Below are 15,031 nucleotides of genomic sequence, written 5' to 3'. Positions count from 1 at the left end.
AATCCGATATCACTAGCCAATCGGGGTCCCCACTCAGAGGGAGTGTCAGGAGTGTCAAATATAGCGGCAAATTCCACGAGTCTCTCCTGAGTCCTAATTTGAGAAAAGGATGAGACATTAGTAGACTGGATAGGCAGGTGGTATCTCACAGCAGGGAACAATGATAATGATATGACAAGGCTTAACTAAAGCGAACCGGAATCTATACCAGAGAGGAAGGTGATGGAGCTCTTCGTCCACGCAACCCTTGGATCAGTGGAGCTCATGGTGAACAGAGGTCGGGGAGCTGCCGCCGGAAGGGGTCCAATCAGGGCGTGAAGATTTGTTGTATTCGGTGTTGTATTTCGGAACCCGTCCATACCAGTCCATACCAGTCCATCGAAGTATTTACTATTGTTCCACTGAGAATTGGCAGTTGACGCATGGACGGACAAAGAGACCAGATTCAGGTCGGGCTCGCTGGTTTCGATGGAGTCTTGATCGAGCAGGGGTTGGTTCTCAAGTCAGCCATGACTAAAGTTGTTCTGCATAGTACTGAGGACTGGGAGTGGGTGTGATGGAGTCACACCCAGTGTATTTTAGCGTGGTTATTGTTATAATCAACTAGTGTTGATGCTTGTTAACTGGAGAAAAGCACCTTCTCTTTCGGGGATAGAGAGTCTTGGGCATCTTTCCCTAACGGTACTCAGGATCATTAGGACTACAGAATATGTGGTTAATACTCCGAATCTGCTATATAGATCGACGCCACAGGATTGTGACTCGCATATGACCTCTATTTCATTTTGATCGTTTAATTTGAATGAGCGACCCTGTACTCCGTATTCCCACGTCTATCAACCTAACCCAGATGCTCTATGTACATTTTAGCCGCCCATGAAAATGCGATCCATTTTTCCATATCCCTCCAGCCCGTGTCCAAGATATCCAGAATTTATCACCTGTAGTGTATGTATCATCTCACTTTGCATACCTACACTTCCATGACAGATATTACAGGGTCCTGTTACTGCTTTCTTCTGATAGTTTTCAGAGGCCTGCTCTGCCTTGGCTCTAGGTGTTTTGACCGTCCAATAGAGCCACGATACAGGACGCGTTATCGCTTCCCCCCTTTGCCGTTTGAGCTGCAGCAGTAGTCGCAATTTCTTGAGCTATGTCGCCAGCTCTCATCCCGCGCATGGATAATCTCATCACATGATGGATCAATGTTGCATCGTCAATGTTATCACTAACGCCGTCGGACGTGACCACCACGAGATAACGTCGATCTGGCGAAAGCGTCATCCGGGTCATGTGAGGTTCCACAGACAGAAAATTACCTCGGGTCTCTGGTGCTGAAGTAGTAGCAGACGCCCGTCGGGTCTTTGAGGATGAATATTCGTCACCAGCATTGTTAATTGGGTTCTTATACTGAAGATCCCCCAGCGCTCGTGACATGTTCAGGCTGCCTGGAGGAATCGAGATGGCAAATGTCAGGAACTTGATGTAGCTTTGAGCTTTTTGCATAACAATACGCACCTAGGCGAGCCGTCCCTCTTCTCGTGTTGACAGCGCCGCCAGCATCTTCAATTCGAGCCTTCTCATCGGGCGTATCCGGTTTATGAGACTTTGAAAGCCGTCGCTAAGGCATCAATCAGCCAAAAGCCCTTGGGAATCAGCAAACCCTCCTCACTTACGATTTGGGATGGGTGGTCGGTTCGGTTATCGCGCTCGGCCAGTATGACATGTGAGTCTCCGAGATTGGCTACAACAAGGTCGCCCTTGGTGAGATTGACGAAGCACAGCGCGACAGTGGAACCGGAAACGGCAGGCTCGGTGGTTAGATTGTTGAAGGTGTCCAGCAAAACAGCATCTTCATCGATCAATGCCCCTCTTATGGCTGCTTCATAGTCGCCTTGGTCGAACTCGGGACGCTTGGCGAGTAACAAGTGCAGGTCCCGGCTGGCATGATCCGAGACCAGCTCGGAGCCACTAGTTATTAAGGTCAGCCTACATCCTCTCAGTAAATAACTCGACAAAGCTCTTACTGCCCGTCGTAGACCGCGAAATAGGTGAGCTTATCGTTCGTCTGGGAAGGAAACTGATCTGGCAAAACGAATGTGCAACGATCCTCCTGGAAAGGTCGACGCCCTTGGACCTGGAGTTGGATTAGTCGAAGAATAACAGCTGTGCTGCTGATTGGTTTCAAGATCAGAAAGGGTTTCTCACTTGGCCTGCTCCTGCATCGAACAACAGAAGCGCATCTGAGGTAGACAAGATGGTATTGCGAAACATTTGGTATCTGAAGTTACTTTTGGAATAGACAATAACCGCTCAATGTATCACCTCGGAAAGATGCTCGTGGTTATCATCTAGGAGAGTCTACGCTGCCAATGGTTCGAATATGGCCAACCAGGTGGTGGCGCCTCGACACCATGACGCCTTGGGATCAATTACAGCTGTTTGCTTAGCCGTCATATCGTGCTCATCCATGCATGGCCACCGTAGGTCCTCATCCGTGGATTGAGCGTAGCACGATAGCCTGCTCGACAGGTTCTGGTACACTCATGGACTTCCCATGAGGAATTGGAAATTGTCCTCTGTGGATGAGCATGATGAGACAGAAAATCGTGTAATAATCAGTAATCAGCTATGAAGACCGTCTTTAGGGGAGCAAGTAAGGGGAATTGTATATCTTTTCGAAATGAGTGAAGGTAGGTACGGAGTACTGTACACCATAATTCCACTATGGGTTGTAAGCACGAGCCACTACTTTGTTTCTGTCGTCATTTTTTGCCTTCGTTCCCTCCGCTCCTCAGGCACCGTCGCTCATCGATTTCTACAGACTATTCTAGACCTCGGTGCTCCGGTATGGGCTGGGTCGGAGTAGTGACGCTTCTTGCGACTGCATGCTATTTGTTCTATCGATACCCTCCTGCATCATGGTCTCAAGAGCTTCCTTCTGCCCCTTCGCCTCAGCCGCCGGGATCAACATCCGATGGAGCCGAGACAACCAACCTTCCTTCGAAAAATAATAATTTACGGAGGAATGAATTGCAGACACCGAAGAACGAGAATGAAGATGCGGAGGATTCCCAAACGACACCAAAAGCGTCAGCGACGAAGGCACCGGCTCTCGATGTCCCGACACTCCACCTTGCCAGCGACCAGACTGAGGAGGCAGCGAGTCCGAGTAAGCGAAACAATGAGCAGCAAACACGCGATGGCTCTGCCAAATCGCCACTGGATTTTGGATCTATTACTTCAAGCGAAATAAAACCGATTCCCGTGGTGCCTCCGCGCCAGACCGGATCCAGCACCTCCTCCTTGATGCCTCCCCTCCCCCTCCACGTCTACGACCGTCGACGCTGCAGAACCAGCAGCCTCAGCCAACCTCATCGCTAAGTCCCGGACGATACCTCCCACGTCCCAGTGGGGCAGCGCACTTCGTCCGCCACCATCTGCTGCTGCATCTCTGCGCGTGCCACCGGGCAGCCGCGCCGCAAGCAACAACTCGCTTGCGCCTACACAAGTCACGCTGAAACCGTCGACTACAGCGAAGAAGGCGATTTTGGAACCAGGATACTCGCCGCTCGATTGGGCCGCGCTCACAGCGAAGCCGAACAATAATCTGCGGGGTGCAAACCTACCCCCAACTCTCATCCGAGTGTCACCGTCAATGCTGAAGGCGCAAAATGGGCGCAAGGGCAGCGATGCATGGACTTCCTACCAGGGCAAGGTCTACAACATCACTCCATACCTCCCTTTTCATCCCGGGGGCAAGGGAGAGCTGCTTCGGGGTGCAGGCAAAGACTCAGGGAAACTGTTCATGGAGATCCATCCGTGGGTGAACTGGGATGCCATCCTGGGGGAGTGCCTAGTGGGCGTTCTGGTATCGGAGAACGAAGCGAAAGCCAACGAGAGCAGTCTGGATGCGATGGACTGATCTTATAATGCGCATTTGGCGGAGTAAGATACTTTGTATAGACTTGGGGCCTGGATGTATATCATGTTTTTTATTTGCACAACTAGATAGATACCCATAGAGAAGTCCGCATCGGGGCCATCAACCTATATGGCAACCTGCAGCATTCCCGCAAGCCTGTGGAAACACTGCCATCTCTTTAAGCCTTTCACCCAACAATCTACAGCTCATCATTGTCAACCCCTTCAATCTTCACCAACTCCGTCTCAAAAATCAACGTCGCGCCGCCAGGAATGGGCCCAATCCCGCGCTCGCCATACCCATACTCAGGCGGGATCGTCAGCGTCCGCTTCTCTCCCACACACATATCCAAAAGCCCTTCATCCCATCTAGAGAATAGAATAAACCGCATGAGTCAGCCACTGCCGCCCTGAAACAAAGTCCCCGAAAACGAGACGTAAGAAAACTCACCCCTTAATGACCCGCCCCGCACCAAGCTTGAACTTCAACGGCTGGTTGCGACCATAGCTCGAGTCGAACTCGGAGCCATCCGCCGCGAGGGTGCCCCGGTAGTGCATGTGGACTGTATCGCCCTTTGTGGTCTTGCGGTTGCATTCGACCTCGTGGGTCTTCTTGATGCCGAGGTCGGCGGAGAGGGCGAGGGTGGTGAGGGAGAGGAGGAGGGCGGAGAGAAGTGGAATGCGCATTTTGACTATTATAGATGATGCGAATGGGGGAATGGGAATTTACTGAAGAAGATACCGGGGTGTAGATGAATTGGAGCCGTGCTGTGGTTGGGTCGGCTGTTGTTGGGAGCGATGTGCTCCAGTCGAGGCAACGTGGTTAGATGGTGATCTGCCGCAGTTTGCTTAGTATGCGGCGCTCGGTCGACGACCTAACGTATCACCATCAAGCATGTTTAAATTGTGATTTTGTTGTTTCCTCTACATGCGACATGTTGACCGAATTTCTATAACAAGTGGAAATTAAAAACCGCTATTTTCTTACAAGAATCAGGCCGAGTAGGCGGACTTGGAGGAGCGAATAAGATTATTTGGATATGATCTATGTACATGCATAAAAAGCCATAATACACACAAAGCCAATATTGTTGACAGTCATTAGCCAGAGCGAGATTAAGCCCATTTTCCAAGCAACGCCATCAGCAACGCACCCAGACATAGTAGACCAAACGCCGCAAGAACAGTTCGGATCGGTGCCTTGCGCATCGACGGACTGAACATGAACTCATGCGCCATGAGCTCCACAAGAGCCGTGTAGATGAGGATACCGGCGGAAATGGAGTCGAAAACTCCGTTGACAACGAGAGTGGTGTAACCTTCGGGGGGTAGCTGTTACGCACCCCCAGTCCGATAGCAATGGCAATAGGCGTAGAGAGACCATATGCGAGTCCGAGTAGGTAGGGGTAAAGCGTTTTGAACTGGGCCAAGGGGTCGTTGCCAAGCGGGAACCCAGACCCAGACCTTCGAAGGTTTGGTGGAAGACCAAGACAATGTAGAGCGTGATAAATTCTTCTCCGGCTACCGCCAAGGTCAGGCCGATGAAGATCGAATGGAAGATGATACCGAACTCCAGAATGAAAACCGATGTCAACTGAGCGGCATAGTCCTCGATTGAGGAGGCCTTTTCACCCAACTCGCTGTCGTGATGTTCGCGGGAGTGACCAAGATGATCCTCTCCAGGTAGGTGGCTTTTGGATTCGACGGTCGCGGACGCAGCATCAACATGATCGTTGTGTCCCAAATCATCCAAGTGGCTATGACCAAAGCGTGCGTACCGCATTACCATCAACTCAACGAAGAACAGCACAACAATGGTCATGAGGACGATACCTTCGACCCATGAGTATTCGGTAATCGGACCAGTGAGACACTCATTAGTCAACGCCTCTTCTGCTGGTGCCAAAAGATGGATGAAGGCGGTAGCAATAATGACACCCGAGCCAAAGTACTTTGCAACGAAAAATGCCCGTCTGAGAAACGTCGAGGTGCCAAAGCTCCGTGCGAAGACCGGAAACACAGCACCAAACATCGAGCCCACCATAATCACGAAGATGGAGGATATACGTAAGCCCATGCGCCCGTCGTACTCGTTCCCGGTATCACAAGAAGGCGTGGCGCCCGTCTCCGGGTCGCGCACCAGAAGAGTGTGAAGGCCTTGCATGGTGGTTTTCCGTGTGACCTAGAAGGCGAGTCGACAGAGCCACTGGCAGTATAGATAGGTATCGCAGCCCGATCCGCGACTTCAAACAGCACGGACCACTTCCGAGCTATGAATGAGGGGGTTAGAAGATGAAAGTGCACAGATCAGATCACTCAAGGGATGATCGACACAGGCGAAAGCCAAATCAAATCAAGGCAGACGTCGGACAAAATATTCCACGAAGCAGACACACGTGGAAACAAGCTCGGATGAGTAGAGAACAAGTGATCTTGTCCTTCCTTGAAGGCTTGGCCGGGACTCTTATATTGGCACAGCCTTTGGTCAAGCCGACGACACGCTCGGAAAATTCTGATGACAATCCTCAAGGTCCCTACTGGATTCACTTAGACTGAGTGCTAAGGCTGCTTGGCCTGTGATAAGAGCGAGGTCAGAGGCTTGACCGTCGTGTATTCGCTGACAGTCAGGACAGCACCAGGGATTTCGAATCCGCAATTGAGGACCTTGGTGACACGGCGAGAGACTCAGCAGCCAACTAGGGATTCCGCGATTCCCAATGAATCGTTTGTATGGGAGATGAGGTATCCGATGATGGACTCTCGTTCGCGATTACTAAATTTACCACGAAGACAGACGAGAACCCTGTGAGATGGGGATAGGTTCGTCGAGGAAGTGTACAGAGTACAGACGGTGAGAATTGATGGTTGGAAAGAGGTCCATGGTGACAGTATCTTCCACCTCTCTCCCACATCACTCTGAATCATCTATTTTCGTTGGTGGGAGTGGTCTCTTGATGGGGACCTTGGGAGACAGCGGTTCCGCAAACCTCTCTAGTAACCAGCGAACAAACGTCAACGACGAAGAGTTTTCGTCCCACCTGTGAGGACCTTGGGAGCACGCTACCCCCAATTCCACTGCTTCTGATTGGCAGCGGGCCGCGCCGCGGAGAATATGTCACGTGAACAACCTTATAATCGCACGAAGTCCATCTTGGGCCAATTAGACTACCTCCCACATGGGATATGGAAGGGCAGCTCGAGGTCCTCGCCAGATAAAATAGGAAATCAAACGATCTCGAGGCCATCTACGGGGTACTCTGTATATGTATACTATCTAAGAGTAGAATCATTGGAGAAGTTGTTGTGATCCATTTTAAGGAAGAGTTGTAGGAAAGAGGTGCGGCATGAGTACAACATATATAGTAGGCAGTGCGCGGTCAAAGAAAAAGGTGGAATCGATATCCGCCATCCTTTGTAAGCTTACAATGTTCTCCGTGCAAGGTCTTGCTCTCAGAGAAGCGAGGAGAGGGAGATTTTCGTGGACGTGATACTATTCAGCAGGGGTCGTCAGGAGAATATGAAGCTGAATTTGTTGTAGTGACTGCGGTGGTGGTATATCACACATCAGTATGAACTTCATAGTACATCCGACGTCCCGATAATCAGCGTCTGTCAAACCATCGGTTAAATACAGAGAAAACGGCCTAGACTAGTGGCTACACGGAGGACAATCCTGCAAAGAACAGACTCTCGGACAGCTCTGGACTCTTAACCAGCCGATGTCAGTATGGATATATGGAAGTCACAAGGCTTGCCCAAGGAATAATGGCACGTAATAGGGCTGATGAACCATATATCTCTATAGATCTAGAAGATGTGAATTCGGAAGCTCCCAAAACACCATGTCGAAGAGATGAATAAAATGATGTTTGGAAGCGTGAGAATCATGATTGGAGCTACGAGGCTTATGTAGTCTTGCCTGCCCATTCCATTACCGATGTCACGTGCTCATTCAACTCCGCAGCATGACTGTTGGCTTGCGACGGCCACTTCACCTGACAACCCTCTTTATCGTATGATACACCAGCTTTGTGATTGCATCCACCTCCGTTGCTCTTAGAGGATCTTTTGTAACGACGAAGTTCAGTGGGGACGGATGCAACTGGTCAATTAACTGTGACGTCAATCCTTCCACATCAGCATGGCACCTGTTCGGCGTTACCTTCGAATCAGCAAATACTCTGTCCTTGAATGTCGAATCTATCTCGAGAATCCGTCCGATTCTCGGTGGCTTCTTGATAGTCGAGACCCTGTACTCCCCGGATATTCGCCGCCATTCGTCCGTTGGTGCTACCAAAGTTACGAGAGGAAAATGAAAGGTTATTTGCTAGGAAGAAAGGGAAGCCGGTCAAAGATGTGATAGCTGAAGGTACTATGGGCTGCCTATTTCGGGAATAGTGGATATCGGGTGATTATTGACTCTGATACAGATGAGTTCGAGGTCGCCTTATTCCTTCGCGAATCTCGCACACGCCACTCACTTTTAACTCGACACAAGACATTCGAGGGCGCCGGAGACACGACAGATATTCCTGTGATTCGGTCCGAAGGGGGCGGCGACAAGATCTTGGTTGAGAGCGACAGTGAAGCTGACACCGATCTGCGCGATATTCCGCAAGCGAACACAAGCGACGCCAATGGCAAGCGCCGCCGAGGGACGGACGTGCAGAGCCCAGATGGAGAACGCACATCAAAGCGCCAGAAAGAAACTGATTCGCCTCTGGATGAGCTTAGTGCTGACGGCGATGACAAGAAGTTAGGCTTTCGGACTCAGTACGAAGGGTTCAATATCTACGGTTGGGTCCTATGTCTGCTGGTGACGCGAAAGGGCGATAAGGCGAGAGCTCGGCCAGCCGCTTCTGATACTTCACGTCAGGCGCTAATGGAAGAGTGGATTTCCACTCAGGCTCAGGGGAACTTGGACGAAGATTGAAGCTTGTCCGATATTGTCAGTGGTTTCGTTGGCAGCGAGACATGTTTCGTGAAAATGTGGCCGTGAGTGACATGCAAGGTAGCGAGGGTTGCCCCTTTCTGTCAGCTCCCTTTACTGTCAATACGGAGATCGGAAGCAACAACGTCATCTGCTACATACTGAAACCTGCATGAATCGTGCCACCAGAAGTGTCTTACGACGATGGACATAGGCCGTTACCTCGAGACCAATGCCCGCAACTGAAGTATTCAAGCATAGAGCATGGATCACTTGCGGCAGGAGCCAAAAGGTCACTTAGATTGCAACCATGTTGTCGTGCAGTATCGACTAGAGTGTGCGGAGAGTTGCATCCCCTGGCCTGCTGTCGCATGACGGAACAGCAACCCTGCATCTCTTGTCAACCAACCAGCATGCGTCTCGGAGCAGCAATTACTCAATTTTGCCTCTGTTGAGAGGCTTGCGCTTCGGAGGCATTGAGCTTCATGTGCATGTGTTTTAGTTGGTAGCACAGCATGAACGCCTTGCGCAGCAGGATTTGGGATTGCCATATGCATGATGCCAATACGACGATTGTTTGGTTGAGTCTCGAAAAAGAGGTTTGTAGCCACCTTGAAACATACTACTACCTCCTGTTATTGTTGTGCTCGTTCTAGTCAAGCCACAAAACCGGAAATAAGCTTGTTGGCTTGCCTTGGGTTGCCATCCGCAGCCATCGCCAGTTCGCCCCTGGTACATGCGTGGCGCATCGATTTAGAGTTTAGATTCCGCTTGTTCAATCAGCATCTCCCTCTTGAACGGATGTTCTGACGACAATCTGGCCAAGCATCATGATGCTACAAGGTAATTCTTAATCTTCACATCAATGTTACCAAGTCGTCCATGTCTACAACTATGGAGAAAGGCAGAAACTGGAGCTCTAGGGCTCTTGATATCAAAAACGGGAACAGTTGTTCCCTGAATGAGTCGCAGCCATTACGAAACAAGACATTCCGTCGGGCTATCTCCGATTTAAGTTCATGCGTTAGATCTCCAGGCCTTGTCTCCCGGCTTTTCTGGCTTACCAGTTATTGCCGCTCACCAGTTCACGGGGAGGTAACAGCGGACACCGTACGTGTCTCATTCCCCGTCGACAAGATACCTGTGGGACTTGAAGTTTCATCGTTCCAACTTCGATTGGCGGACATCGATCGTCTCATGCGTAAAGTCTATAGCCGATCACAATCCTGGTCACAGATCATTACTCCAGCTACATGGATGAACAACCCATGATCAACATGGTTTGACGTCAGAACGGCTTGCTGATCGTGTCTCCGATTTTGGCTTTTAGACAGACCATCTCGATAATCCATACCCAAAGAATTTTTCCCATCCGCCCATCCTGACGGGAAGTGTAGGGTGGATCGCTACTGCAGAGTTTAAGTAGTCTCGTGACCAACGCGACGAAGGAAGCTACTAGTCTCATGAGCCCACTTGACGAACCTTTAGTAGTTTTAGCACAGCAGTCACTCCAGTCAGATAGCAATGCTTTGTCTCCATTTCACAACCGCATTCGGAATATGGGACTGAAGGGGACTACAGAAGCGACGGACTTAGCAGATCGTTTTGAATATGGAATCACTATCGAGCAGTGGACCATGGATTCGCTGGTTTCTAGAAACATTCCAGGGTAAAGGAGACAGGAGACTCCGACACTGAGGGTCTGGAGAATCGATGGAAGTGAAACACATGAATATCGGCGGGTAATCATGATGAATTTTGCTTGGTACCGACGACTACTCTGGGTATCTTCTACTGGGTACATGGAATCAATAATTTTCAAACAGGAATTATGACACCCTGAGTGCGCGGGAATGGCGTAATTCTTCGATAGAGACTACATAAACCAAAGATACTGTGTTTACTGGCAAGGAATCCAAGTCCATTTGCATTATCCATGCAATTGCTAATAGAAACGCGAAGCCGTAGTTATCTGATAGCCCTGCGGTTTTGGCCAACGTAGCCGAGATATTTAAGGAAGACCTGCATAACGATGATAGTGGAATCCGTATGAAATTGTGCGTCTTCGCAGCTAATTTCCCCGGCTGAGACCATTTAATGACTCCGGCCTATCACAAGCAGACTAAAATGCTAAGTGTCAATCCAACTCCCAACGGCGTGGAATGAACCCCCCAACAGTGGAGGTCTTAAGTTCAATCTTGAAGATGGAAGTTTGTAATCTGCCATGTGCTCGGTCCCTGATTCTTTCCCTTGTTCCAAACTTTCTGGTTCATAGAACTTGGGAGTCGATCGAGGTGTTCGGATTTACCTTTCCTATTTTCTTCCTCTCTATTTACGGAGTAATATTGGTGTGTTACAGAGTAGTCTAAGGATTTTAAGGATCCACTGGAGACTATCACGCTGAGACTCAGCCACAGCGCAGGATCCGAAAGCGGACTCCGATTTGATGCGATTAAGCATGACTCTGAACAGATTGAGCTCGAATTTTCCGTAGATAGTTACTTCAATAGAGATTACAAGCTATAGGAATCATTATTAATGGCCGAGCAAGCGAGGTATTTCGGAGTGAGACGAACTTCCGAAAAGGGGAAATGATTATTAGACAATACTAGTTAGTTACCCTCCGTTCCTGACTAACAGGCTATTCATGCATAATGTAGAGTGGCAACTTGATGAAATGGGAGATGCATGCGGTAGAACCATCAAACCAGGTATGATTGTTTCATATAGAATCAACTGCGCAAATATCGATGGATTGATTACATAGATCCATTGGTCGTCCATCAGAAGCGTATGGACATTCGCACAATCTCAATATCTACTTCTTACGGAGACAAATGAACGAATTGCCTAAGCGAGCTGATGCAGAGGCGCAATAGTAGTGACTTGCAGGATGGTCTAATCTCTCGGGCATCTTGCTAGCTAACTACAAGCTGCAGAAGATCCTCCTGCCCGTCTTGCAGAGAAGGCACTAACAGGGATGATAGTAGCATTAATTAAAAGTGCCTTGGCTTTACCCTTGAAGATGTCTTGCGACTACACAGATTAGGTATCTCGACGACCTTGTAATGTTGCATTGCGGTGCCACAAATATAGTTCGAGGGGCGTACACCTGTACAGACTGCAGGATTTAATATCGAATCCAGCACTCATTGGACGCTCTTGGCCTCTCGCAGCAGGGAACAGCTTGTTGAGTCTGAGGATGGAATCGCATAGACTCAAGGAAGTGGCAGCTGATGCGCTCTCTTTCATTGATTAGTATTCAAGTGATGCGGAAGCGAAGAGAAACATATTTCCTCGGTCACTGTCGGAGCCGTCGGCCTCGGGACATCAGCCACAGCTACGGAAATCAGGACCCAATATAAATATCACCAGCGGATCATGATTCATGGCCTACTGAAGGGTAATCATTAATAGATTGATTATTAGCAGCTTGATATAACACTTAATAAGCCTGGAGTATGCGAAACATGTCAAAGGAGTATCACCCGTCGAGATGGATTCTTGAGCTCAAATTGATCATCTGCAAGGGGAATCAGATCTCGTTGGTCGATGGTGTGCTTCGGCCCCTGAAAGCTGAAACAACTTGTCTCATGCATACAGCGGATGTGTAACATGACGGTCGCCATCGTATTTCGTAATAATGTAACGTATCTTTACGGGGTACGGAGAACATCTATCTCCCCTGGATGCTAAAGTTTGAGACAGTTGACCTGTCGAATCTCCAGATTTACTTCAATAGAACGGGTAGTACCCCTGATCATTCCTGCAAGGGATTAGAGATGACACTGATCTTCTCAACGATCATGCCAGACATGGTCAAGTTAAGACAAACCGGAAATGTTGATGGCCTGAAATGGATGGTTTGGTGGTGGCTCAGTTCATCTCGAATCCTGGGGTTTCGGAATTTTTGGGGGGTTGGGGGTGTGTTCCCGGGTCCGGCTATGAGTCTATGAGTCTATGACTCTATGACTCCATGATGACAGATAGATTTGATCGTCAGATTCCGTCTTTCTGATGGTCCGATAGACAAATCAACTTGGCTGCCTGGAGACACTACCGCCAGGCTTTACTATTCTGAGGGCCAGCCTTGCGAGGAATGGTCTTGGAAGGCGTTTGGATGATTGGATTGAACTACTATCAGGATTCTATTCCCTCCATAAAAGGATCTACAACCTTCCACGTGTCTGCCTCCTCCAGGTCCGTGAGCCTATTGTGATTTGCTGCAATGTGCCCGGAAGACCTGTTGATACAAGTTGCATATTGATGAATGCATGAACATTGGACTATTGATAGCACCGATGCTTTACTCCTGTACTTCGTATGAATTGAGTCATTCTGCTGACGAATGCTCATCCCATTCCATGTTGATTCTATTGCGTACTGTCCAGCCTTCCCCGACTTCCCGTATGTTCCTTGCCTGTACTTACGTAATAATGGGTAATGATGTCGAAAAATGATGCAGAGCTGAATTTCCATGGTGTTCTGTAAGTCCAGATACGCCGAGCCATGGCCCGGAATTTCGGAAATAGGTAGACAAAGGAGTTCAGGAACAGGAAAAAGAAAAATAAGCCCGAGTAACATACAAAGAGACGAACACTGGAGCATGGATCCTCCAATTTGCCACTGTTGTCTCCCACTCCTCAAATAACCAATCTTCTACCCTTTTTAGTTAATAATATTATTACCTTTGGATGGATCAGTCGCACAGTGTAGTGGGACTTGGACTGGAAAGGGGTAAAAATTGGCGGTGAAGCAAATCCCCAGAGGATGAAGCAGTGGGCCCGGACGGGAGGAGCTTCTAGAAAATTTCCTTTGAATTTCCGATTGGGGCAATTGACCCACACTAAGGTCATTACCAGATGGCAGAATAATGGCACAGCTGGACGACGAGTCCCTCGAGTGTAACCACCGTCAGAAAACGAACTATTCCGTACCTACGTCAGTATCTCACCGTTCCATGTGGGGCTCAGTTCCTCTTCATGGCAGGGATATCCTTTATCGATTATTTTATTTCATCCTTTAATTTTTTATTATTATTTTTTCTTTTTATTTTTCTCTCAGCTTGGTTCTAATGGATTTATGGTAGCTTTTTCTTGTTGATGCCCTCCCGAATTAAACTAAAATAAAATAAAAAAAAGCGAGGATCACTGATTGCGAGCCCTATATTAAGCAGTGCCTGACCTCGTCTTTGGAATTTACCTTCTTTCCATCTCCAAACTTCAAAGCCCAAATTCTCCTGTGGTCTTCCTATCTTATACCAGAGACACCTCACTGTCGAACCTCCGTTTCACGCTGATCGATCAATATCCAAGCCCAATCAACATCCGTAACCAACTCATCAACATGCCTTCCATCGGTGGTACCGCTTCTCAATTCCCTCCCTGCCCTGGCCCTCCGCCAAAGGGTCCTCTGCCTCCTCTTCCCAAATAAAAGATATTTGAGGCCCTTTAACGAATTTGATGACCTTGCGCCTTCGAGCGGCTCCCCCACGGCCTTCAATTCCCGTCGGGGGAACGATTACTACAACACACCGACTCGAGACGCTCACGAGCTGGGAGGTTGCAACCTCTGGCATGGATATCACGACTTCAACTCGGTTTTGGCTCTAATACACTTCTTTGGACGATATGCTTCTTATTCGACCAACCCTACTCATACTTTGGACCAATATCCAACAATTCTAATACACGGAGAACCTCCGACATCCTCGGCCTCGGTTCTGCAACAACCACAGTTGCAGAAATTTGAGTTTATTTCTTCTACGCCATTTCTTTCTGGAGACATGCGCAGGCGCATTGTCTCCTATTCTACCACATTTATTCGATCTCAATTGCGACATTCGAATCAATCCGAATTTCATCGGATTGCGCGGGTAGCTGATCGATCAGCGCAGACCGCCCGGCATATTACATGGAGATGATATCAACATGGTGTTGAAGTGATTGACCCCACTTCGAATTCCCAGCGGCATTTTCGGCAAGACCAAACTCCACAAAGCAAGCTGGCGACATGGTCAAGAACTTGAAATTGTTTCAATGTAAAGGTGTCCCTGAACCCTGCACCTAAGCTCCGGGATTTCCGCCAAATCCATGCTGAAGCAGGGAGGCTTGGATCTCCTGATCGCCCGGGCGTCAAAGCGTCTTTGCAGTCCAGGCTACCCATGTTCGAGTGAAT

General features: G+C 48.9%; 6 protein-coding genes across 6 annotated transcripts; 2 read left to right on the top strand and 4 right to left on the bottom strand.

Moving 5' to 3' along the window:
* Positions 1 to 1,053: 1,053 nt before the first annotated feature.
* P174DRAFT_499995 (PP2C family serine/threonine-protein phosphatase) lies at positions 1,054 to 2,274 on the bottom strand (the record flags this gene model as incomplete). The annotated part of the gene is made up of 5 exons (XM_024830944.1): positions 1,054 to 1,496; positions 1,519 to 1,621; positions 1,677 to 1,971; positions 2,028 to 2,137; positions 2,209 to 2,274. The coding sequence occupies 5 exons, from the start codon at positions 2,272 to 2,274 to the stop codon at positions 1,054 to 1,056; spliced, it is 1,017 nt and encodes a 338-aa protein (XP_024686907.1).
* Positions 2,275 to 2,683: 409 nt separating this feature from the next.
* On the top strand, positions 2,684 to 4,226 carry P174DRAFT_499994 (cytochrome b5-like heme/steroid binding domain-containing protein; the record flags this gene model as incomplete). The annotated part of the gene is made up of 3 exons (XM_024830943.1): positions 2,684 to 2,693; positions 2,825 to 3,172; positions 3,354 to 4,226. 3 exons carry the CDS (start codon positions 2,684 to 2,686, stop codon positions 3,923 to 3,925), a joined length of 930 nt encoding a protein of 309 aa, XP_024686906.1. The 3' UTR covers positions 3,926 to 4,226.
* Positions 4,125 to 4,611, bottom strand: fkbp3 (peptidylprolyl isomerase family protein FPR2; the record flags this gene model as incomplete). Its single annotated transcript, XM_024824463.1, has 2 exons — positions 4,125 to 4,293; positions 4,376 to 4,611. The coding sequence occupies 2 exons, from the start codon at positions 4,609 to 4,611 to the stop codon at positions 4,125 to 4,127; spliced, it is 405 nt and encodes a 134-aa protein (XP_024686905.1).
* Positions 4,612 to 5,040: 429 nt separating this feature from the next.
* On the bottom strand, positions 5,041 to 6,088 carry zrfB (low-affinity Zn(2+) transporter ZRT2; the record flags this gene model as incomplete). Its single annotated transcript, XM_024824462.1, has 2 exons — positions 5,041 to 5,256; positions 5,306 to 6,088. The coding sequence occupies 2 exons, from the start codon at positions 6,086 to 6,088 to the stop codon at positions 5,041 to 5,043; spliced, it is 999 nt and encodes a 332-aa protein (XP_024686904.1).
* Positions 6,089 to 8,065: 1,977 nt separating this feature from the next.
* P174DRAFT_456044 (uncharacterized protein) lies at positions 8,066 to 8,857 on the top strand (the record flags this gene model as incomplete). Its single annotated transcript, XM_024829392.1, has 3 exons — positions 8,066 to 8,151; positions 8,172 to 8,293; positions 8,355 to 8,857. The coding sequence occupies 3 exons, from the start codon at positions 8,066 to 8,068 to the stop codon at positions 8,855 to 8,857; spliced, it is 711 nt and encodes a 236-aa protein (XP_024686903.1).
* Positions 8,858 to 12,773: 3,916 nt separating this feature from the next.
* On the bottom strand, positions 12,774 to 13,594 carry P174DRAFT_11611 (uncharacterized protein). Its single transcript, XM_024821046.1, has one exon. It carries the CDS (start codon positions 13,460 to 13,462, stop codon positions 12,995 to 12,997), a length of 468 nt encoding a protein of 155 aa, XP_024686902.1. The 5' UTR covers positions 13,463 to 13,594; the 3' UTR covers positions 12,774 to 12,994.
* Between the last annotated feature and the right edge of the window lie 1,437 nt (positions 13,595 to 15,031).

Source organism: Aspergillus novofumigatus, assembly GCF_002847465.1.
Source record: "Aspergillus novofumigatus IBT 16806 chromosome Unknown P174scaffold_1, whole genome shotgun sequence".
Taxonomy (NCBI): Eukaryota; Fungi; Ascomycota; class Eurotiomycetes; order Eurotiales; family Aspergillaceae; genus Aspergillus; species Aspergillus novofumigatus.
Note: the sequence above shows the minus strand (reverse complement) of the source record. Positions and strands in the feature narration are given on the sequence as shown.

What these genes read in the sequence shown, in the direction of transcription:
- P174DRAFT_11611 (XM_024821046.1), bottom strand. Translation starts at nt 13,462, where the DNA reads ATGCTCCAGTGTTCGTCTCTTTGTATGTTACTCGGGCTTATTTTTCTT.